This window comes from Heterodontus francisci, chromosome 4 (genome assembly GCF_036365525.1).
Source record: "Heterodontus francisci isolate sHetFra1 chromosome 4, sHetFra1.hap1, whole genome shotgun sequence".
Lineage (NCBI taxonomy): Eukaryota > Metazoa > Chordata > Chondrichthyes > Heterodontiformes > Heterodontidae > Heterodontus > Heterodontus francisci.
Genome location: NC_090374.1, coordinates 89,548,748 through 89,572,779, shown reverse-complemented (window position 1 = coordinate 89,572,779; position 24,032 = coordinate 89,548,748). Strand labels below are relative to the sequence as shown.

At 41.0% G+C, this 24,032-nt stretch overlaps 1 protein-coding gene and 1 long non-coding RNA gene across 2 annotated transcripts in view; one reads left to right on the top strand and one right to left on the bottom strand.

Annotated features, from left to right (window-relative positions):
- Nucleotides 1–19,093, bottom strand: part of LOC137369134 (uncharacterized) — a 56,392-nt gene extending 37,299 nt beyond the window's left edge. The window contains exons 1-2 of the long non-coding RNA XR_010974876.1: nt 18,791–19,093; nt 296–467 (exon numbers count right to left, since the gene is read on the bottom strand). This is a non-coding gene — a long non-coding RNA (uncharacterized lncRNA). The remainder of the gene's footprint in view (nt 1–295; nt 468–18,790) is intronic.
- reep5 (receptor accessory protein 5) overlaps nt 18,887–24,032 on the top strand; it is a 33,006-nt gene continuing 27,860 nt past the window's right edge. The window contains exons 1-2 of the mRNA XM_068029850.1: nt 18,887–19,099; nt 19,736–19,829. Of these exons, the coding sequence (XP_067885951.1) occupies nt 18,982–19,099; nt 19,736–19,829 (212 nt within the window). The 5' untranslated portion in view covers nt 18,887–18,981. The remainder of the gene's footprint in view (nt 19,100–19,735; nt 19,830–24,032) is intronic.

Sequence of the window (24,032 nt, the reverse complement as noted above, 5' to 3'; positions counted from 1 at the left end):
CTTTACTCTGAGAGTAGTTAGAATGTGGTCTTACTACCACATGGAGTGGTTGAGGCAAATAGCATATATGCATTTAAAGGGAAGCTATATAAGCACATGAAGGAGAAAGGAATAGAAGGTTATGTCATCAGGAGGAGATAAAGTAAATAGGATTGGAGGAGGCTCACGTGGAGCACATCACTGGAATACATTGTTCTGGCCAATGGTTTGCGTCTATGCTATAAATTCTATGTAATAATAAGATAACTTCCCATATTTTGCATTGAGAATAAAAGGTGAGGCTAACGATGCTCACCATTATAATGGAGTAATTCAGACAGAAAGTTCTGACACGTGCAGAGTTAAATGCAGAAATCCAGAAGTCGCTGTCAGAGACCCTGCTCCTCCATAGGGTGCGCTGCAACAGTCCTCGCCAATAGATTCGGCACAGAAATCAGTGCAACGGCATGAAGTGCTGTACTTGGCCACTAGTTTCCCATGAAAAATGCAAGAAAAAAAAAAGTTAACGCTGGTGCATTCAGGAGTAAGTGAACTTTTAACACAAGAAATAGGAGCTGGAGTAGGCCATTTGGCCCTTTGAGCCTGTTCCACCATTCAATAAGATCATGGCTTATCTTCTACCTCAATTCCACCTTCCTGCAATATCCTGATATCCTTTAATTCCCTTAGTATTCAAAAATCTATTGACCTCTGTCTTGAATATACTCAAAGACTGAGCATCCACAATTTCAAAGATTCACAACCCTTTGAGTGAAGAAATTTCTACTCATCTCTGTCCGAAATGGCCAATCCCTTATTCTGAAACTGTGATCCCATGTTTGAGATTTTCCAGCTATGGGAAACATTTTCTCATGATCTACCCAGTCAAGGCCCTTAAGAATTTTATTTGTTTCAATTAAATCACCTCTCATTCTTCTAAACTCCAGGTAAAATAGGCCAAGTCTACTTAATCTCTCCTTAGAGGACAATCCCTTCATCCCAGGAACTAGTCTAGTGAGCCTTTGTTGCACTTAATCTCCAGGGCTAGTATGTCCTTCTTTAGGTACCTACACCCCAAGGACTGCAGTGGTTCAAGAAGGCAGCTCACCACCACCTTCTCAAGGGCAATTAGGGATGGGCAATAAATGCTGGCATAGCCAGCAATGTCCACATCCCCTGAACGAATTAAAGGAGGCTAAAACTGCACCCAGTACTCCAGATGTGGCCCCACCAGTGCTCTGTATAATTATAAGAGCTCTTTATTCCCATACTCTAACCCCTTTGTAACAAAACCATTTGCCTTCCTAATTGCTTGCTGAACTTGCATATTAACTTCCTGTCACTCACGTACAAGGACACCCAAGTCCTCTGAATACAAACGTTTCCCAGTCTTTCACCAATCAAAAATTATTCTGCTTTTTTTATTTTTCCTACCAAAGTGGATAACTTCACACATCACCACATTGAATAAGAACATGGCAGTTGGAATACACTCATCCAACCTGTCTGTATCCCTCTTTGTGTCCTCCTCTCCACTGACTTTCCCACTTAACTTTGTGTTGTCAGCAAACTTGGAAACATTACACTCAGACCCCTCAGCTATGTCATCAAGATAAAATGTAAATAGTTGAGGCTCAAGTACTGATCCTTGTGGTAACTCACTCATTACAGCCTGCCAATCCAAAAATGTCCCGTTTATTTCTCCTTTGTTTCCTGTCCATAAACCAATCCTCAATCCATGCTAGTATATTATCTCCAATCCCATGAGTCCTAATTTTGTGGGATAACTTCTTATGTGGTACCTTATCGGATGCTTTTTGAAAATCCATTACCCTGCTAAGTGATAATTATTGCCAACATTGCTGGCCCAGAAAATTTAATTTTACAAGTGTGGAGTCTTATTTCTTCAGAAGTTAATAAGTCTTGGAAATTTCAAACTTTTTTTTTTTACTTTTTCCATCTGTCCCTTTTATGCCCTTCTTTTATCCCATCTGTCTTTCCCGATCTTTATTTCGCGTTCTGCACTTGATTTAAAGCTAATTTATACTTGCTGCTTTAAACTCTGTGTGTCTCAGTGAGAATTTTTAATCTAAATTGTTGAAGAGCCTGGCTGTTTCTTGACTTACCCACAGATGCCACTGATATCCTGTAGAAGGCGCCATGCTGGGTCAAATGCGAGATTAGTTACCACTCAAAAGCCCACTACAACTTTGTGGGCAGCTGTCAGTGAGGTGAAAGGCAAGCATTGTTCTTTCACCCCTGATCACTCAATCCAGGCCAACACATATACAGGAGAATGCACAATCTGCGATGAGGAGTTGGGATGATTTCACAGAGAGGAGAGCATGAGCAGTTTATTTATTGCCTGCTCAATCTTAAAATGCTTTACTACCCTTGTATAAGTTCTTGTTCAATATTTTCCACTTTTATGTAGAAACATAGAAAACAGGAGCAGGAGTAGGCCATTTGGCCCTTCGACCCTGCTCTGCCTTTCATTATGATCATGGCTGATCATCCAACTCAGTAACCTGTTCCCACTTTTGCCCCAAACCCTTTGATCCCTTTAGACCCAACAGCTATATCTAACTCCTTCTTGAAAACATACAATGTTTTGGCCTCAACTGCTTTCTGTGGTAGCGAATTCCACAGGCTCACCACTCTCTAGGTGAAGAAATTTCTCCTCATCTCAGTCCTGAAAGGTTTACCCCGAATCCTTAGACTATGACCCCTGGTTCTGGACTCCCCCACCATCGGGAACATCCTTCCTGCATCTACCCTGTCAAGTCCTGTTAGAATTGTAATAGGTTTCTATGAGATCCCCTCTCACTTTTCTGAACTCCAGCGAATATAATCCTAACCGACTCAATCTCTCTTCATACGTCAGACCCATCATACCAGGAATCAGTCTGGTAAACCTTTGCTGCACTCCCTCGACAGCAAGAACATCCTTCTTCAGATAAGGAGACCAAAACTGCACAGAATATTCCAGGTGTGACCTCACCAAGGCCCTGTATAATTGCAGCAAGACATCCCTGCTCCTGTACTCGAATCCTCTTGCTCTGAAGGCCAACATACCATTTGCTCTTTTTACCGCCTGTTGGACCTGCATGTTTACCTTCAGCAACTGGTGTACGAGAACACCCAGGTCTCACTGCACATTTCCCTCTCTCAGTTTATAGCCTTTCAGATAATAATCTACCTTCGTAGTATATATAAATGATTTGGAGGAAAATGTAGCTGGTCTGATTAGTAGGTTTGCGGACAACACAAAGGTTGGTGGAGTTGCGGATAATGATGAAGATTGTCAGAGGATACAGCAGGATCTTGATCGGTTGGAGACTTGGGCGGAGAAATGGCAGATGGAGTTTAATCCGGACAAATGTGAGGTAATGCATTTTGGAAGGTCTAATGCAGGTGGGAGGTATACAGTAAATGGCAGAACCCTTAGGAGTATTGACAGGCAGAGAGACCTGGGCGTACAGGTCCATAGGTCACTGAAAGTGGCAACGCAGGTAGATAAGGTAGTCAAGAAGGCATTCGGCATGCTTGCCTTCATCGGTCGGGGCATAGAGTATAAAAATTGGCAAGTCATGTTGCAGCTGTACAGAACCTTAGTTAGGCCACACTTAGAATATTGCGTGCAATTCTGGTCGCCATTTTGTTCTTTGTTCTTGCTTTTGCTACCAAAGTGGATAACCTCACATTTATCCACATTATACTACATCTGCCATGCATTAGTCCACTCACTCAACTTGTCCAAATCACTCTGAAGCCTCTCTGCATCCTCCTCACAACTCACCCTCCCACCCAGTTTTGTGTCATCTGCAAATTTGGAGATATTACATTTAGTTCCCTCATCTAAATCATTAATATATATTGTGAATAGCTGGGGTCCTAGCACCGATCCCTGCGGTACCCCACTAGCCACTGCCTGCCATTCGGAAAAAGACCCATTTATTCCTACTCTTTGTTTCCTGTCTGCCAACCAATTTTCTATCCATTGCAATACACTACCCCCACACATGCACTTTAATTTTACACGCTAATCTCTTATGTGGGACTTTCAGAAGGCTTTTGACAAAGTCCAAATAAACCATATCCACTGGCTCCCCCTCAACAACTCTACTAGTCACATCCTCGAAGAATTCTAGTAGATTTGTCAAGCATGATTTCCCTTTCGTAAATACATGCTGACTCTGCCCAATTCTACCACTTTTTTCTAAGCGCTCTGCTACAAAATCTTTGATAATGGACTCTAGAATTTTCCCCACTACTGATGCCAGGCTGACTGGTCTATAATTCCCTGCTTTCTCTCTACCTCCCTTTTTAAATAGTGGGGTTACATTAGCTGCCCTCCAATCTGTAGGAACTGTTCCAGAGTCTATAGAATCTTGGAAGATGACCACCAATGCATCCACTATTTCTAGGGCCACTTCCTTAAGTACTCTGGGATGCATACCATCAGGCCCTGGGGATTTATCGGCATTCAATCCCCATCAATTGCCCCGACACCATTTCTCTACTAATACTGATTTCCTTCAGTTCCTCTCGCTCACTAAACCCTGTGTTCCCCAACATTTCTGGTATATTATTTGTGTCCTCCTTTGTGAAGACAGAACCAAAGTATGCATTTAGTCGGTCAGCCATTTCTTTGTTCCCCATAATAAATTCCCCTGTTTCTGACTGTAAGGGACCTACATTTGTCTTCACCAATCTTTTTCTCTTCACGTACCTATAGAAACTTTTACAGTCAGTTTTTATGTTCCCTGCAAGCTTGCTCTCAGACTCTGTTTTCCCCTTCTCAATCAATCCCTTGGTCCTCCTTTGCTGAATTCCAAACTGCTCCCGATCCTCAGGTCTGTTGTTTTTTTCTGGCAAATTTATATGCCTCTTCCTTGAATCTAATGCTATCTCTAATTTCCCTTGTAAGCCATGGTTTGGCTACCTTTCCCATTTTACTTTTGCGCCAGACAGGGATAAACAATTGTTGCAGTTCATCCATGCACTCTTTAAATGTTTGCCATTGCCTATCCACCGTCATCCCTTTAAGTAACGTTTCCCAATCCGTCATAGCCAACTCGCGCCTCATACCTTCGCAGTTTCCTTTACTAAGATTCAGGACCCTAGTCTCAGAATCAACTACGTCACTCTCCATCTTGATGAAGAATTCTATCATATTATGATTGCTCATCCCCAAGGGGTTTCGCACCACTAGATTGTCAATTATTCCTCTCACATTACACAATACCCAGTCTAGGATGGCCTGTTCTCTAATTGGTTCCTCAACGTATTGGTCCAGAAAACCATCCCGTATACACTCCAAGAATTCCTCCTCTACGGTATTGTGACTAATTTGATTTGGCCAATCTATATGCAGATTAAAGTCACCCACAATTACAAATGTTCCTTTATCACACGTGTCTCTAATTTCCTGTTTAATGCCATTCCCAACATCACCACTACAATTTGGGGGTCTATATACAACCCCCACTAATGTTTTTTGCCCCTTCGTGTTTCTCAGCTCTACCCATGCAGATTCCACATCATCAGAGTTAATATCTTTCCTCACTATTGCGTTAATTTCCTCTTTAACCAGCAATGCAACTCCACTGCCTTTTGCTTTTTGTCTGTCCTTCCTAAATACTGAATACCCCTGGATGTTCATTTCCCATCCCTGGTCACCTTGCAGCCATGTCTCCGTAATCCTGACTATATCATACCTGTTTACATCTATTTGCGTGATTAATTCATCCACTTTATTGCGAATGCTCTGCGCGTTAAGGCACAAAGCCTTAAGGCTTGTCTTTTTAACATTACTTGTCCCCTTCCCACCATTTTTCACTGTGGCCCTGTTTGATTCTGGCCCTTGATTTCTCTGCCTATCACTTTTCTTATTCCCCCTACTGTCTTTTGTTCTTGTCTTTGATCCCCCCTCCTCTGACTCCTTGCAAAGGTTCCCATCCCCCTGTATTTTGTCATTAATGGATGGCCATCTCTGAGTGGAATTATGCTACTCAGCTGATACTTTATTGCATGTCTTAAGTAGTAGTGACATTGGGATATATTCAGGACTATAGCTTTTATATATACATATATATGTCAGAAGCACATCTTAAGGGACAAGGACATTGTATCTGTAACAAGGAAATGAGAATGGATACTCAATGCTAAATAAGAATGATGAATGTACAGAAGTAAAATTCTGTCAGCAGTGACTTTCACTGAAAATCATACCCACACCACCACTGCTTTGGTGTTGTGACTATCTAACTGACTTAAGTAAATAGATTACGAAGCAGGTAACAATCAGAAAGGGATGTGCTTGGCAAGTCCCTTTTTAAAAAAAATAATCTTTTATGCAACAGCAGTATGTAAGATGTCTCTATATCTTCTCCCATCTAAAGCTGTACATGACTGGTCAATAAAACGTGCCATGTACACCAGAATTTCCAAGACTCACTGCTGGTGGATAGGCTGCCAACAGCAGCATGAGGTTGGAAAAGTACCGCTTAAGTTCCAATAGTGCAAAAGCAAAATAGTGCGGATGCTGGAAATCTGAAACAAAAATAGAAATGATGGAAATACTCAGCAGGTCAGGCAGCATTTATGGAGAGATAATATTGTCTCTTTTATGTCAGGGTAGTGAAGCAGCTATTACTAAAATAATTTTTTTCTTAATCAAACATTCAATTTCCATAAATATTATAGCAATATTATAAGTACATGGAATCCACATTACAGACCTGAACAGTTGCAAGGCCACTAATGCTGCATTAATGTTGCAGACTTGGGACTTTTGCCTGCTGATAAAATATGTCACTATGCTGTCGGCAGGGTGGAAGTCAGAGTGAAAGAGGAAGTAATGGGATGTGTGGGCACAGAACTTAGTGGTAATGACAGGATTGGAGAACTTTAGAGAGGAAGTGCATGTTGGAGACAATAATTGGAGAGGTTATGGGCCTTGCAGGTGTAGTAGTTACGTGTTGAAGAGCTGAGTCAGCAAGGAGTTAAAGTCACAGGGTCTCAAAGGGGTGATGGGCTTGATAAGGGTCTGAAATGAGATAGGGAAAGAAAGCTGCAGAGTGCTATGGGGTTGGAAATTGATATGTGAGGGGAGTGCAAGGCTGAAAACAAGAGAGTAAGGAGGGAGTTTAGGCAGTGGAGTAGATGATCCTGATCTTCAAGATAAATAAATCCATGAGCTTGTCACATTTGGTGTGGGAAGTCAAGCTGAGGAGCACTGAGGAACAGAGTTAGAGAAGGTGGCTTGTCATTGAAAATAAATAGTTAGGCTTGTCCTTGCCTTCCAGGAAAATCCTGGAAGAGTGGATTTAGACAGGAGAGAGAAGCATCTTACTGCTTTGGAGGATTGAACCAGATCTGGCAGTGCGCAACTAGAGAAATTGTGCAGCAGGTGCAGCAAATTGTTGGCCTTCGTCCCTTAAATGTTAGGAAGCAAAGATGATGATTGTACTCGAGGAATGAGAGATGGGGAAGGATTTAGAATCATAGAAATAGGTCATTTTGCACAGGTGTTTTGCTCCACAAGCCATATTGCTAAATCAAAATTTTCTAATTGCTCCCTATTCTCTTTTAATATGCTTTTTAAGCAACTATTTAATTCTCTTTCCAAAGGATTTCTGGACTTTGCTTCTGCCACAGAATTAAACATAACCATTCTAATCACCTGCTCTGTAAACAAAAATTGCCACCTTGCCCTTGAATTCTTTTGATGATTATCTTAAATTTGTGTCCTTTTGATGGCATGTTGCCAAGCAGCGAAAATAATTTATCACTGCTTATCTTATGAAATTCTTCAAAATTTTGAAGATCTCTTTCAGGTCACTTATTAACTTTCCCAGTTTTTTTTAAAAAGCCCTAACCTTTCAGAACTTTTTTCTTAATTGTAAATCTCTCTATACTCTAGCACTTGCCCGCACCACAAAAGAATCTGATAATATGCTAGTCAATCTGTGCTTTTATATCCATCCCATAATTGGGTTTCCAAAACTGTATAGAATAAAGGAGCACTTTTTATAAATGCAACACAACTGAGTGGTATTCTTCCTACTCTTAAATTAGTATCGCACAAACTTGTCCACAGAAAAATTACATGCATTTCCATTTTGATTTGAATCAATTGATATACATTAAAACAGAAACATGAGCTTTTTGTGTGCAAAAAGAAAAATATCGCTCTCCATGAGAATAGAATGAACTATTAATCATGCTCAATACAGTATAATAATTTGGAAATTTCTGGATTTCTACATATGTATTAACATGTAACTGAGTAAAATGTTTTGTAGAAAATGAATTCACTGCCCTGGCTAGATGTGCACTTGTAGAACAATCAGTAGAGAACAGTATAGGCAAGTTTGACTAGACACCTAGGGGGTGAAATTTGACCTTTGCAGGGGTGCAAAACAAGTGGTATCCAATCGGCAGACCATTGTACACCCCGCTTTATGTTCCTTTCCATTTAATTTTATCACCATAAAATCTGTTGAACTTAATTCAGACAAAATGTAAGACAATTCCTCCATAACCCCTGAAGGCAAATCTGGATTTTCCATGGAGTGAGCCGTAACGTAATAGTCATGTAAATCCACTCCCACCCACAATCTTTACTATACTCTTGCTGGTAGAAATTTAAAATGTAGGCTTTTAAATATCTGTTCACCAGATGGAGCACAAGTAGCAGTGAGGGAAAACTGCACGCAGAGGGAAGAGGAGGAGGAGTGCTCGCAATAGAAAGTCGTACCTGTCTAGGGTATTCCGAGAGCACTTCTCCTACTTTCACCTCAGCCAGGAGCAGTGTCTGAGGCAACTGCGATGCACTGAACTGCGTCACCTCCTCCAACCAGGCCTACAGCCTCAAACCAGTGTGAGGACAGTGCTGCCAGTGGCCCTGAGGATTACCATCACCTTCAATTTCTATACCTCAAGATCCTTCCAAGCTGCAGCCAGTGAGATCGCCAACATCTCACAGTTTTCCATCCATTTTTGTATCAGGGAGGTTACTGAAGCCCTGTACAGAAGGAGAGAGGACTTCATAGTCTTCTCTTTAATCAGAGAGAAGCAGGAGGAATGGGCACATGGCTTTGCTTGGGTAGCTGAAATCCCAACCATGCAGGGTGCCATTGGCTGCATGCACATGGCTTTTGTCTGCATTGCATCTCAACAGGGAGATGTACTGGAACTGCAAGGGGTATCGTTTTCTAAATATGCAGTTGTTGCACAGAGCATCATGTCGTGAATGTTCACTATCCTGTTAGCAGCCACCCTGCTTTTACCCTGTGCCAGTCAGCTGTTCCCCTCATCTTCAAGCCACCATAACTAACCAGAGGGTAGCTGCTCGGTGACAAGGGCTACCCCCTCTACACGTAGCTCATGACTCCCCCACACAACCCGTTGACACTTGAACTGCACGCATACAATGAGTGCTACCACCAGGAAAGTCGTAGAACAAACCATTGGCATTCTAAAACAACGGCTCCATGGACCACTGGGGAGCTGGAGAATGCTGGAGAATGTCCCCAAATTTGTGGTGGCCTAATATGTGCTACACATATTATGGTTCTCATGAGGGTGCAGCCCTTGCCACCAGACATTCATCAAGCACCTCAGGAGGAAGGAGGAGGAGGGATCCAGGATATGATTGCTCTGGGATATTCGAACAAGATAACCAGGCAGTGAAGGATATAACTGAAGCCTAATCATTATAACTTATAAGTTTTTATTTACAGACACACACATTACATTTCATACACCTCAAGATCCAACCGACACAGTTTCAGTCTGCTATTATATATATAGAAATACAAGTGAATCCCCAGCAAATGCCCATCACCTGCATACAATTAAATACCCAATTAATGTACAATTTCCAGATTCCCTTCTCTCTCCTTAAATAAAAATTAGACAACCAAAATTTGAAAACAAATTCAATCAAAAATCTCCATATTCTTTACAAAGCACTACAACATTGTGAGACACCACTCCTCCAGGACCCCTAACAATTTCTTCATACATGCACTTCTTTTAGTGAAACAATCTGCCTGTTGGTGGCTTGCAACAATTTTAGAATTTTAGAAATTTCCTTTCTCTCCAGCATTTGTTTCAAGCCAGCAAGGTCAATCCGTAACATCTTCTCTCACACTTTTCATTGAGTGCACATTATTCCAAAATGAACGATTACCTACATAACATTCAATGTGTATACTATCTTCAGTACACTCATTTTACAGAATATCACTTAAAATATTTGACAAATAGAATTCAATATCCACTGCCTCCACGAGAGACCATGTTTTGGCGTATTTTTAACAGCCCTTTTTATTTCCATAGCTTCCCATGCTAAAGGACATTTCCCATTCTCACCCAAAAGAAATAATATGAAGCCAGCTGCATTTGAATACCCATCAGGATGATTCATATGTGAAGCATCACTAAAGATAATTAGCTTCATGGTCTTTGGGTCACCGCTGGATGGAAACTTAAGTTTTTTTCCAGATTTAATTTTCATAATGTTTTATTTGCCCTTAAAATATCCTCTACTTTATGGTGTTTCATCAAAGTACTTAATTCTAACACATCAAAACTAGCATCTGTCCCAGTCTGAGTGCACAACCAGTTCAACTGACCAATCAAGCTTCACAATTGCTCTGTTTGTTCTTTAGATACAGATCACTTGTCTGTGATGACCTAGTACGATGAACTGAGATGGGGTTAAAGCTCTCTAAATCGGATTGTTGACTTAACATTATATCAGACTCACTTTGCTTAATATCTAAACTAATATATTTAAAAGCCCCACAAGCCTGACACCCAATTTTAAATTCTACGCTCTAATTAATAACATATTTCTCAAATTCCACAGTACCACCCCATAAGAAATCAACATGCATCATGACGATACCTGAAAGTTTTCCATTATGGTACCAATAAAATATTGCCAGATCTGATTTTAGTTGAACACAACCTATTTTCAGCAAAACAGATCTCACCAAAAAATACCATAGGCTTGAAGCATCATTCAGGCCATAGATGCGTTTGTTTCAAAAACAGATCACCCTGCAAAATTGTGGCTTTTATGCCAATTGAGCTACACTCCTATGAATATGTGGCCACAAAAACAAAAAGGTTTTTAAGATTACTTTTCCAGCTGTGGGAGAGTCCACTCTAACATCTGTATCACCCAGTCACCCTTCAAAGCCCCCAGCTATGAACCTCGTTTTAGTCTTATAAGTCTCATCTGCAAGGACTTTTTCAGTACAAATCCATCTCTGTGACAAAGCTGGTTGACCTTTATCTGGCATCTCAAACTCCAAACTCTTTCAAACTATGTAATTCCCTTTGTTTTGCATCTCTTATTAGTTTATCAAGTTTATTGGCAGCCACAAAAACTCCAGCATGCTGAGGACTTCTGCTTCTAGTTCTGTTACATGACTATTCTCTGACCTTTATTTCATTGTCTAATCTATTCAAGCAATGGCCTCTACTTCCACTTTTCTGTTTGTCACGATTACTACTGCAAGATTGCACTCTTGCATTATCGCAAATTTTTTTTCTGGTCCTGATCATTTTCTGATGCAAGAGTCACTTCCTGATTCATTATCACGACTTGCACTGCACTTTCTTACATTCCGCTCTTTCACCACATTCTGCTTGTCCATGGACATCCATTTCTTCACCATCATCCTGAGCAGTTAACCAATATTTAAACTTATCAGTAGCTTTCTTGCAAGTCCCACAATTGGCACATCCCTCCATTCATTAGACCTGTCAGGCAAACCCCCGCACCTGCCAAGACTGAGGCACACATTATTTCACTACATGAACAGTAAAACTTAAAATTGCAAGCCCCTGACTGGAAAGACATTTGAATAGTAACAGACAGTGTTGGAACAATGGGGACCCAGTCGTTGCTTCCCCAATACACAGAAGAAGCGGTCAGACCAGTTTTAGTCACATGAATAACTGGCTGTTGCAGTTCAAACGTCTTTCCAGTCAGGGGCTTGCAATTTTAAGTTTTACTGTTCATGTGGCGAAATAATGTGTGCCTCAGTCTGAACTGAGAGAGTTTTAATCTGGAAAAAACAGGATTTGAACTCAGAAAGCCATGTGCTTCTGGAACTGAAGCAAGAATTACCTCCTCACCTGTCTGCCTGCATCCAGCTCTTTCCCACAGAACTGAATCTTGTGAAAACATGTGAACCTGAGAGAGAGAAAAGTCTCCTACATGAACAAGTTTTAAAATGAACATTGGGCCCCGTCGAACATCAAGACCGCCTACAATCAAGTGAGTTCGAAGCACAGTAAACAAAAGACTCTTCTGATGTTGCCTCAAACCTCTCTCTACTATACTTTCTCCTTCTCTTTTCTGTCCCTATCTGCATGTGTATATCGCCTGTGCATGCTAGCGTGGGCACGTCGTATATCAGTAGGCGTGAATCGTATTAGAGTTTAAGCTTAAGGTTTAATAAATTTCATCTTTCTCCTTTAAACCTGAGAAAACCTGGTGTGTTGGTTTCTTTGCCTTATAATTGGAAAGTTGTGAATGAGGATTCACAAAAGGGGGGAGCTCAAAACACAGTGTGTTTAAAAATTAAACCCTGTTACAATAAGACCAGGTGAAAATAGTAACAGACCCCTGGACACCTTTCTCACCTGGTCATAACAGGCCCATGGAATATATCTCACCCAATTATCCACTCTGGGTAATTGGCCTGTGGATACGATAGCTCTGTTTTGTGTGTCATGAGCACTCACATTACCACCATCCAGCCCTTGATCTATAGCATTCTGTTCCTCAGGACCCTCATCACAAAACACTTGAGCCTTTGAGGTACACAGTGTCTCGATTACCTCTATCAGCTGCTCAGCATCCAAGATTTTGTAATTAATCCTAATTAATCACTGATTGCCATGTTTGATAAGTACTGCCTTACCATCGCAACCTATTACCTTTCCATTCCCTATGACCCTTTCATTTATAGTATACTAAATCTCTTAAATTGAATTCTGCCTCAGATGGTCCAATACAAAAATGCCTCAGTTCTCCATAAATATTCTCTGAGATCTCAACCTTGATAAAAGCTGGTCTCCCTGCATGTAAAGCATTCAAATGTTCAGGAAAAAAGGGAACTAATTGTCGTACCTTCTAGAGCAGGAGGAATATTAAAATGAACAGAAGGCAACTAGAGATTTTGTCCATAGACTAGCTGTCAAGGACTATACCCTCCAACCATCAGGAGATAATTCTTTGCATAGGCAATTGTCAAATTACAGTTTAGTTGATCAACTAAAGTTTTATGCACCATTTCATCTATCACAGCATGATTCCTTTCACAAAGACCATTGTTAAAAAGAACTCAGCTGCTGTATTCATGATCATGATATTCATGTTTTCACACTTATCTCGGAACTTGTCATTAGCAAATTCACCTCCATTATCAGTCAGAAACTTTGTTGGTGTTCCAAGTCCACTACCTATCCATTTCTCCATAACCTTCTTGCCCTTACTATATATTAGTGTAAAAATTTTAAATCTGATAGTCATGTCAATAAAATGTAGGGTATAAATATCTCTGTCTTTGTCCCATACCTTTAGATCCATGGCAACTACCTTGTTAAAGTCACATGCTAATGGAAGGCTTATAATAGGATGTGGTGGCATCCTGATACTCCTGAGATTTCCCAATTCTCACTAATCCTTTGTATTAGCCTCACTAACTTCTCACCAGCTACACCTGCCTCTTTTAGCAGGATTTTTAACTGTTTACAAGTAGAATGAGCAAATTGTCAATGTAACTTGAAGACAATTTATTTTTTTCTCTCTTATCCTATCACCTGATGCCATTGATATTTGTCTAACACTCTGATGAGAAACATCAGGTTTTGTTAACGGATGCAATAATTGCCTGATTAGGTAAACTGCAGATCAACTGATTTCCCAAAAATAATTGCCTTATTGTGCTCAATGTCAAGTTTTATTTGTGCTTTTATAGGATCATAGGATCATAGACAGTTTAAGGCACAGAAAGAGGCCACTTGGCCCAACATGTCTGCACCAGCCGAAAAATGATCCACTTATTCTAATCCCACCTTCCAGCATTTGGTCGTAGCCCTGCAGATTACGGCACTTGAGGTGCATATCCAGACTCCTGTTGAATGAGTTGAGGGTTTCTGCCTCAACTACCCTTTCAGGCAGTGAGTTCCAGACCCCCACCACCCTCTGGGTGAAAAAATGTTTCCTCAACTCCCCTCTAATTTTTCTACCAATCACTTTAAATCTATGTGCCCTAGTCATTGCCTCTCTGCTAAGGTGAATAGAACCTTCATCTCTACTCTATCCAGGCCCCTCAATATTTTGTACATTTCAATCAGATCTCCCCTCAGCCTTCTCTGTTCCAAGGAGAACAACCCCAGCCTATCCAATCTTTTCTCATAGCTGCATTTGTCCTGGCAACATACTCATAAATCTCCTCTATACCCTCTCCAGTGCAATTACATCCTTTCTGTAACGAGGTCACCTGAACTGCATGCAGTACTCAAGTTGTGGCCTAATCAATGAGTTATACAGTTCCAGCATAACCTCCCTGCTTTTATATTCTACACCTTAGCTAATAAAGGAAAGGATTCCATATGCCTTCTAAATCACCTTATCAACCGGTCCTGCTACCTTCAGGGATCTGTGGATATTCACTCCAAAGTCTCTCACTTCCTCTACACTTCTCAGTATTTTCCCATTAATAATGCATTCCTTTGCCTTGTTTGATCTCCCCAAATGCATCACCTCACACTTCTCTGGGTTGCATTCCACTTGCCACTTTTCTGCCCATCTGACCAGACCATCAATAGCTTCCTGTAGCTTACAGCTATCCTCTTCGCTATCTACCACATGGCTAATCTTTGTCATCTGCAAACTTGTCATCATGCCCCTTACATTTACGTCCAAATCATTACTATATACCACAAAAAGCAGGCGATCCAGTATTGAGTCTTTTATCTTCATGTCACAGAGGAATATTCATTTGATCCATCAAAGCTGAAAAGAATGACTGTTTCCCCAGGATTATTTTTAAGGCAGCAAACATCTGATCCAACAGAATCTCCTTCCCTAAGAACCGCATGTCTGTAGTACCAGTTGCTTGCCCATATGAGCCACCTTAGCACAATCAGTAACTTGAATGTGAGCACTGATCCAGGGATCCACAAGATGAATTTTGTCAACCTTTTTGTACCATTTCTTGAAGTCCATGATATATTCTTCCATGGAATGACCATCTGTTTTCTGGGTGGGTAGGAGATAGCATTTGAAGATGGGTTGCCCTCTTTGGAGCTGAGGAATACCCTTTGATCAGGAGCTTGGGTGGTGGTGAAAGCAATATTTGTAGATTATGACTGAAGTCTGAAAGAAACTTTCTAGACTTATGGAAACTGGCAAATTAATAGTACCCACACTTTAACTGCTAATATATGACCTGTCAATAAATCCTAACAAGAATTCACTCACCTTGATGTTGCTTCACTAATCTGGCCTCTCATTGGCACCTGTAGAAAATATCTAAGCAACCTGTTATAATGGAGGAAAGGATTTTAAAATTGTGTACGTAAGTACTTGTTGTTCAGGCAAGTGGTGATCTTCTTCTTTCGCCTCCTTGTCTTGAGAGATAATGGGTAAGCGCCTGGAGGTGGTCAGTGGTTTGTAAAGCAGCGCCTGGAATGGCTATAAAGGCCAATTCTAGAGTGACAGACTCTTCCACAGGCGCTGCAGATAAAATTGGTTGTCGGGGCTGTTACACAGTTGGCTCTCTCCTTGCTCTTCTGTTTTTTTTTCTGACAACAGCTAAGTCTCTTCGACTCGCCACTCTTTAGCCCCGCCTTTATGGCTGTCCGCCGGAGGCAGCGAAGATGGAATGAATTGAGACGTCGCTCTTGGCTGACATACGTTGTCCAGGCCTCGCTGCCGTAGAGCAAGGTACTGAGGACACAGGCTTGAGACACTAGGACTTTTGTGTTCCATGTCAGTGCGCCATTTTCCCATACTCTCTTGGCCAGTCTGGACATAGCAGCGGACGCCTTTCCCAAGCGCTTGTTGATTCCTGCATCGAGAGACAGGTTACTGGTGATAGTTGAGCCTAGGTAGGTGAACTCTTGAACTACTTCCAGAGCGTGGTCGCGATATTGATGGATGGAGCATTTTTGACGTCCTGTCCCATGATGTTCGTTTTCTTGAGGCTGATGGTTCGGCCAAATTCGTTGCAGGCAGCCGCAATGCTGTTGCTGGGTCTCTGCTGACACCCTTCTGTGTGAGATGTTAATGCAGCATCGCCAGCAAAGAGGAGTTCCCTGATGAGGACCTTCCGTACTTTGGTCTTCGCTCTTAGAAGGGCAAGGTTGAACAACCTGCCATCTGATCTTGTGTGGAGGAAAATTCCTTCTTAAGACTTGAACGCGTGTGAGAGCAGCAGTGAGAAGAAGATCCCAAACAGTGTAGGTGCGAGAACACAGCCCTGTTTCATGCCACTCAGGATAGGAAAGGGGCCTGATGAGGCACCGCTATGCTGAATTGTGCCTTTCATATGGTCATGGAATGAGGTGATGATACTTAGTAGCTTTGGTGGACATCTGATCTTTGCTAGTAGTCTGAAGAGACCACGTCTGCTGACGAGGTCAAAGGCTTTGGTGAGATCAATGAAAGCAATGTAGAGGGGCATCTGTTGTTCGCAGCATGGTGGATCTCTCTGCTCAAAAGCCTCACTGTGCCTCAGGGTAGACACGCTCAGCCAGCTTCTGGAGCCTGTTTAAAACGACTCGAGTGAAGACTTTCCCCACTATGCTGAGCAGGGAGATTCCAAGGTAGTTGTTCCAGTCACCCTTGTTCTTATGGAGGGTGATGATATTGTCATCGTACATGTCCTGTGGTACTGCTCCCTCATCCCAGCACAGGCAAAGCAGTTCATGGAGTGCTGAGAGTATAGCAGGCTTGGCACTCTTGATTATTTCAGGAGTAATGCCGTCCTTCCCAGGGGCTTTTCCACTGGCTGGAGAATCAATGGCTTCACTGAGTTCTGATTTTGTTGGCTGTTCATCCAGCTCATCCATGACTGGCAGAGACTGGGCTGCATTGAGGGTGGTCTCAGTGACAACATTTTCCCTGGAGTACAGTTCTAGGTAGTGCTCCACCCAGCAGTCCATTTGCTTGAGTTGGTCAGTGATCGTGTCCCCTGATTTAGACTTGAGGGGAGCCATCTTCTTGATGGTTGGCCCAAAAGCTCTCTTAATGCCATCATACATTCCTCTGATGTTTCCGGTGTTGGAGGCCAGCTGAATACGACTGCATAGATGTTGCCAGTAGTCATTTGCACAGCGCCTGGCTGTTCTTTGTGCAGCGCTTCTGGCTACTTTAAGTGCTACGGATGTTAACTCGCTGGGGGCTTTCTTGTAGTTCAACAGTGCAATGCGCTTAGCGGCTATGACAGGTTCCAGCTCTTCAAAGTGTGTTTGAAACCAGTCTGCATTCTGCCTCTCACATTTGCTAAAGATGGTCATTACTGAGTCATAGATGGCATCTCTGATGTGGACCCACTAGGTCTCTGCATCCCCTGTTGGAGTGTTTTGAAGGGCTTTTTCAAGTGAATTTAGAAACTTATGTAACAGCTGTGGACAAGAAATTCTGTCAGTATTGATGCGCGAGTGACCCTTCCGCTTGGAGTGATGTAGCTTCTTTGGTTTGAGTCGAACTTTGCTGCATACCAGGGAGTGGTCAGTGTCGCAGTCCGCACTGTGGAAGCTGCGTGTGATTTGGACACTGTTTATCGAGGCTCGCCTTGTGACGATGAGGTCCAGCTGCTGCCAACAACATGATCTTGGGTGCTTCCATGAAACCTGGTGAGAGTGTTTAGTATGAAAGAACGAGTTGGTGATGCAGAGGTTGTGATAGGTTCACAACGCCAGCAGTCAAATGGTGATATATACAGTAAAATCCCAAATTATTGCTCTCCTTAATCAGAGTGCAGTGTGTTGGGTTAGTTGTGCAGCTGTTAATTTTTGAGGATGAAGAATATTATGGTGCCCAGGGAACCCTAGTAAGGAAAGATAATTGGGGCTAATGTGTTACCTTATCTGCCCTGGTTTGGAAAATATCTCCTCTGGGAGATCCAGCAATCTGTCTCTCCTGTGTTCTACTGCATTAGGGAGGATTTGCAGGTCATTCATGCTGAAATTGTGATCTTCTTTCGTTCCTCCTTATCGTGTTCTTTTTCCACTTTCTGCCTTTCAAAAGTTTTTATTCTTAAAGTGTGGTGAGAAGTAATCCAGGTAATTGTACCTGAGTAGGACTGAAGAGTGTTCAACTTTCACTACAAATAGAGATAGGACACATGTGGATTTCCAGAGCAATCCCTTTAACTGGAAGCTCTGAGTGGAGTTAAAGGAAAAAAGTTGTTTCTTGCCCTGAATTACATGTAAATTGACTGTTGTCTCCACAATGTTGACAGATCGGCTGACTACTTCGAAGATGAACCTAAAACTTACCCGCGAGTGAAACAAAATGGTAGATGTAAGTTCGGATATGCTTGGGAGAGGCTATGTGAAGAAAGCCACAAGCTGGGCCTAGAAGCACTGTAATTACAAGCGTGACACGTTTACAGCAGCAAAATTATTAATATGATCACAGGAAATTTATAATGGGGACAAAAAAGTTGACACAAAAAGTGTCATTAAAACGACACAGACATGAGCTGGTGCAGCTAGAATAACAGATTGTGAAAAGATACAGGTAGATACGGCTGATGATCTCTACCTTGCAGCTCCTTTCACAAACTACTGCCGTGCTGGGGAAGGTCGTGAGCATTGTGACGCAGGCGCTGTGACGTGTTCGGAAGGGCGGCTCGGAGCCTGGCGCCTCGTGCCCCTCCCTTCCGGGCCGCTGCAGATATTGGAGTAAGGAGCGTTCGAGAGTGCAACACTGGAACGAGCTAGTAAATACAAGTCATGGCGGAGTCGTTTATGCAGCGTCTGGACAAGTTCCTCAAGGAGAAGAACCTACTAGCTGATATCTTCGGGAAAATTGAGAGCGTGACTGGAGTGAATAGACGTTACATTGCGCTGGGTGAGTCTGCGCTGGGTGTGGACAGCCCGGGGCACGCGATCACTGCCAGCACTTCCAACTCGTAAATGGCAATCTATCTATCTTACTGCTAATTCAATGTGATGCCACAGGATGGCAGCTATATCTCCTGCTCAAGCTGGAGTGGGTCTTTTCAACTCAAAAGCACCGTCACCTCCATAGAATTGGTGTACGGTTGTTGTTGAGCTTTGCATGTTGCTGATTTCTGTAACTTGATATCAATGTGTCAGACAGAGGTATAACTAAATTTACAGCAGTTTGCACGGTTGTAAGTTCATAAATTGTATTTATATTTATAAACGAGACCTCTTGCCGTGTCAGAATTTTGGCGTAATTTGAGGGTGAGGTGGCCATTTCATATTAATACTTCTATGTCCAGTGGATGCCAACATTCACCTTTACCTGCCAAAGTACAATATCACTGTCAAAACTTGTCTCTTACACAATGAATTAGTCAAATTTTAAAAGTAATAAAGATATTTGCTATGGTAATTCCACACAGTTAAACGACATCTATCAAAAAGAACGGGTTTCCGCCCTTTTTCTAAATTGCTTGACTGGTATGCGGAACAGATCGTTAATGTGCCTTGTATTATAGTGTTTTATTTTTTTTAACAGCTTTCTTTGTAGTCATTTCCGTTTACCTTGTGATCGGCTATGCAGCATCTTTACTTTGCAATTTGATTGGATTCGCTTACCCTGCTTATATCTCGTAAGTGATATCCGCTTTATTTTAATCCGAAATTGCGTGTTGGAATCTTTTTAAATGCGTGAGATTAATAATGGAGACTTAATCTTGTTTTACGGGGATCAGATACGACATTCCTAATTTAATTCCTCTAATCTGTCACTTTATGAATGAATGTTTTCTGTAAATGGAAATGGTCTATATATGAAATACCAAGAAAAGGTGCCTGTGAACTGAGGGATAATTTGCCAGATGTTAAATGTTACACTAATCACTTTTTAAATACATTTTTATATATATATAATATTTTTAGGCTGTGGGTGATGCTGTTAAACTAATCTTGCTATCTTTAATAATCTTATGGAAGGATGTTAAAATGTAGACAGAATCAAATGCTTTAACATATTTATTTCACTACCACTGATTTTTATCCTGACCTTTACCAAAAGTGTTCAATTGTGCTGGTATACCATTCCACAAATGTCAGCTACCCATTAGTAATTTGCTCATGTGACCATTCTTCATATGCCAGTCTAGATGGTATTGCATCATGACAGCTATTGCAGCTGACTCCAGTTCCAGCCTTGTCTGAAGGTTCAAGAGTGTCACGATAGTGATCAGAAGACACCCTCCCCTATTTCCCTCACTTGGGATCACCTGAGGTTAGTTATAGCACCCCACTGTAACATGCTAAACTCATCATAGACTGGCAATTGGGATCTTTCTAGTTTTAATAGCTCAGTTCTATAATAGGTTATATTTAGCACTGAACTATTTGGAGATCTTGATGCATTTTTAAAAAATCTACAGGGCATGGAGAACTCGGTAGACAATTACCATAATAATTTATGTAGCAGCCTGGCAGGACATGGTGTGTAGTTATGAGGATGGGGGCATGGGTCAGATGTTATTTTTGGAGTAAGATGGTAGAAGTTAGCAGTCCTAAATACAGTGACATAAAGAATACTGTTTGTTGAAGAGTGGGGGAGAAGAGCAATGCATCTTTCTTTTGTCATGCAAAAGATGGAGTGCTGCATCTCAATACCATTTGTGTTATGAAAGATCATGTGAATTTTTTCATAAACTCGTGCCCCTTTAAATAGGGGATGTCTTCTAGGCTTAGATAGAAAGGGTGGTGCTCACATTTCTGAGAAAGGCCTAGTGTTGATTTCGTTAAGCTTGTTGTGTTATATGTTTTGCATTTGATGCTAGTTTAGGCCTTTTGAAAATCTGGCCAAATATGCTTCTGCATTTTTCTGTTATGGACTCAAAATTGAGACCTTTTTAATCAGTCAAGCTTTCTTTATTACTTTATAGAAATGGAAAATAAATTCCATGCTTAATTTATTTTCTTGTGGGTAAGAATCTAATGTATTTTCTTAGTAAATGATCATTTATCAGATATAGGTCCATGTATGACATCAATATATGGCTTTAATGATGAGCTGTTCCAAGCATGGTTTGTGTAGCTACAATTTTATAGGTGAGATTAATGAATGAGTCCTTTAATTTTTAGAATCCCTGCATCCTGGAATTCTATGTTTACAATGATTTGCTCAAGAGTGGATCCCTTCAAATATACATTTTAATATTTACTTCTGTTTTTTGTGGAAAAGGCGAAGAGTTGTGGGCTTTCTGACTGTTCCTACTAAAATAACTGGTGAAATTTGCACACAATGGTGTTTTGATTTCAACCAAATCTGACAGCTGAGCTGTCAGCGAGATGAGCTTTTTTTGGAAGCTGATTTGGTTACATTTAAAAGTCTAAAAATCAGCAGCATAGTCTTCCCTTTGAACAAAATAAAGTGTGTTTGTGCTGTTGCTACCAGTTTTATTTACCCTTTTCCATGAATGCTTTTCCCTCTTTTTGTTTGCTCCTTCTTTGTCCAATCATCTACATTAAATCTCCTTCAGCTGGGAGGGTGTGGTAGCTAGCTTTCACATGACTTTCATCAAGGTCACTTGGTTATCCAGCCTTGCATATTCATATTTTCAGTATCTACCTGTTCAGCTACCTCAGCTGTCTGAACAGAAATGTACAAAATTGGTCACAATTTAGAATAGCACATTCAACTCTGAGACTAATCTCATTTCTATCTTGCCAGGCTGTTCTCTTGAGCATTTTTTTTTGTCTCCGATGGTCATGACTCATGCTAGGGTATGGGTAGTACTGTAATATTTTGCTCAGGTAACCACTTTTGTGTTTTTATATCTTGCCAGTGAGTATTGGCAGATTGACTGTAGAGTATATTCACCCTGATCCTGTCATCTGAATATATGCATTTTTTCCAGCAGAGGCCACTGGCTAGCAGTTAGGACTGAGAACCCTTGCTAATCTTTTCTTCTCCCTAGTTCTAGGGTGCTGGAGTCTATAACACATTGCCTCAGCAAAAGCAAAATCAAACTTGGGGCCTTATTGGTCTGAATGCCTCTGTGCCATGTCACATGGTACATTTTGTCCACTGATCCATCAGGAGAATTCATATTTGCATATTTTATGAATCAGTAGTGCATGTATAACATGTAACTTACTTTAGGCACACATCTGACAAAGATGAGGGTGAGCTTATTACATCCTAATGTCATATATTTAAGAGTATTTTCACTCTTTGGTAAAACCCCATTGTGCTCTGCATTTTGCAGCAAATTTAAAATTGTTTGAGGGTAAATATAACCTTGCTGGGATGTGTGAATTGATCAAGGCTTTTGATGTCCTTGCTACACCAGACCATTACTGCTAGTTGACCCTGATTTAAAGTGATAATGCTGTGAAATGCCAGTTCATATGATGAAGCATAGATTTAACAAACAAAGCTTTAGACAAAATGATGATGCTTAGTGCCAGTAATGGTGAAACAGAAATGAAGACTGGTATAATTTTGAAGCATTGGGGATGTGTTCACAGCTGCAACAGACAAGGGTTGGATGATTGCAGCAGCTTTTGTTTGGTTTGTGGTGTCATCAAAATTCCCTGAGGTACAGGATTTACACTCTTGCAGGCATTTCTTTTTTGTTAAATGAAGATAGTAAGAACTTCTGATCTCACCACCTTTTGGTAATAGCAGAAACTAAGTATCAAAATAGTTCCCATAGCTTATGAAAATATAAATGCATTTTGTAAAGGTGAGCCCTTCTAATTTTCAATTTTTGAATACCTGTGTTTTGATTGTATGTGGCAAGATGACTGAATAAGAATAATTATAGCCGTACCCTTAAGCATGCTGAAATATAAATGAATGTTGAAACAATTGTCAGGGAAAAGGAAGGAAGAAACCACTACGGGGGCAACCATCTGTTCATCTATATACGCATGAGATCCTTGAACCATTTACTAGGAAAGGGTAGCTGAAATGGATTCTTATTGCTTTCCTCAGTTTTTATCTTTGGAATACATTCCCGTAGGTGGGCTGCAACCAGGGCTAAAGAGCCCAACCTACTCTTATGGGTTGGGGGGCATCTATGAAACCCTGCTATCTTGCGTCTGCGTTACATACTGGGAGCATTTTTTAAAAATCAGTGGTTACTTTGTTTAACTTGTAGGTGTATCCGTAGAAACTGTTTAGAATTTAAAAATAAATTCCCGTCAGTCTTGTTCACTACTCTGTTAACTCTTTTATTCTCTAAACATTTCAGGCATTTGAGTTTTATTTAGTGAAATTCTGTTGTGTACTGGTTAGCACGAAAAGGGTTCTAGTATTCTTGATTGTAAAGCGTTTCATGACTAATGCATTGGCAGCAGTTCAGACAGTCTATGTTAGTGCACTGTTGATTCATTTTACTTGGCCAGGACATGGAGGAAAACTGAAATGCTACTTGGTTATATCTAGCAGAGCTGATATTTTATGAGCAGACTTGCCTTTTAAAGTCTGCTTAAAATCAAATTTGGTTGGATTTATTTGTTGCATGCTATAATATTTTAGTAGAGCAAGCACTTTTAAAAATTCTCAGTTTCCCTTCGCTGGATATGTGTTTAATAGTTCTCGTCATGTTAAGATGACATAAGTTAAGAGTTGCAATTTTGTAACATGGCTTGCAATTTGTAATTAATTTTGTGTCCTTAACTTTAAATGTGCAAGTCTAAGGAAGTGACCATTTGCTTCTGTAATACATGTTACGAGTGCTTCCACTTTTTGTTAAATTTTGACAATTTGTGTTTTAAAACTGAAAAGGAATCCATGGACGCCTTTTTTTTTTACAATGGACACCGAGAGGTTTGAATTGTAAACA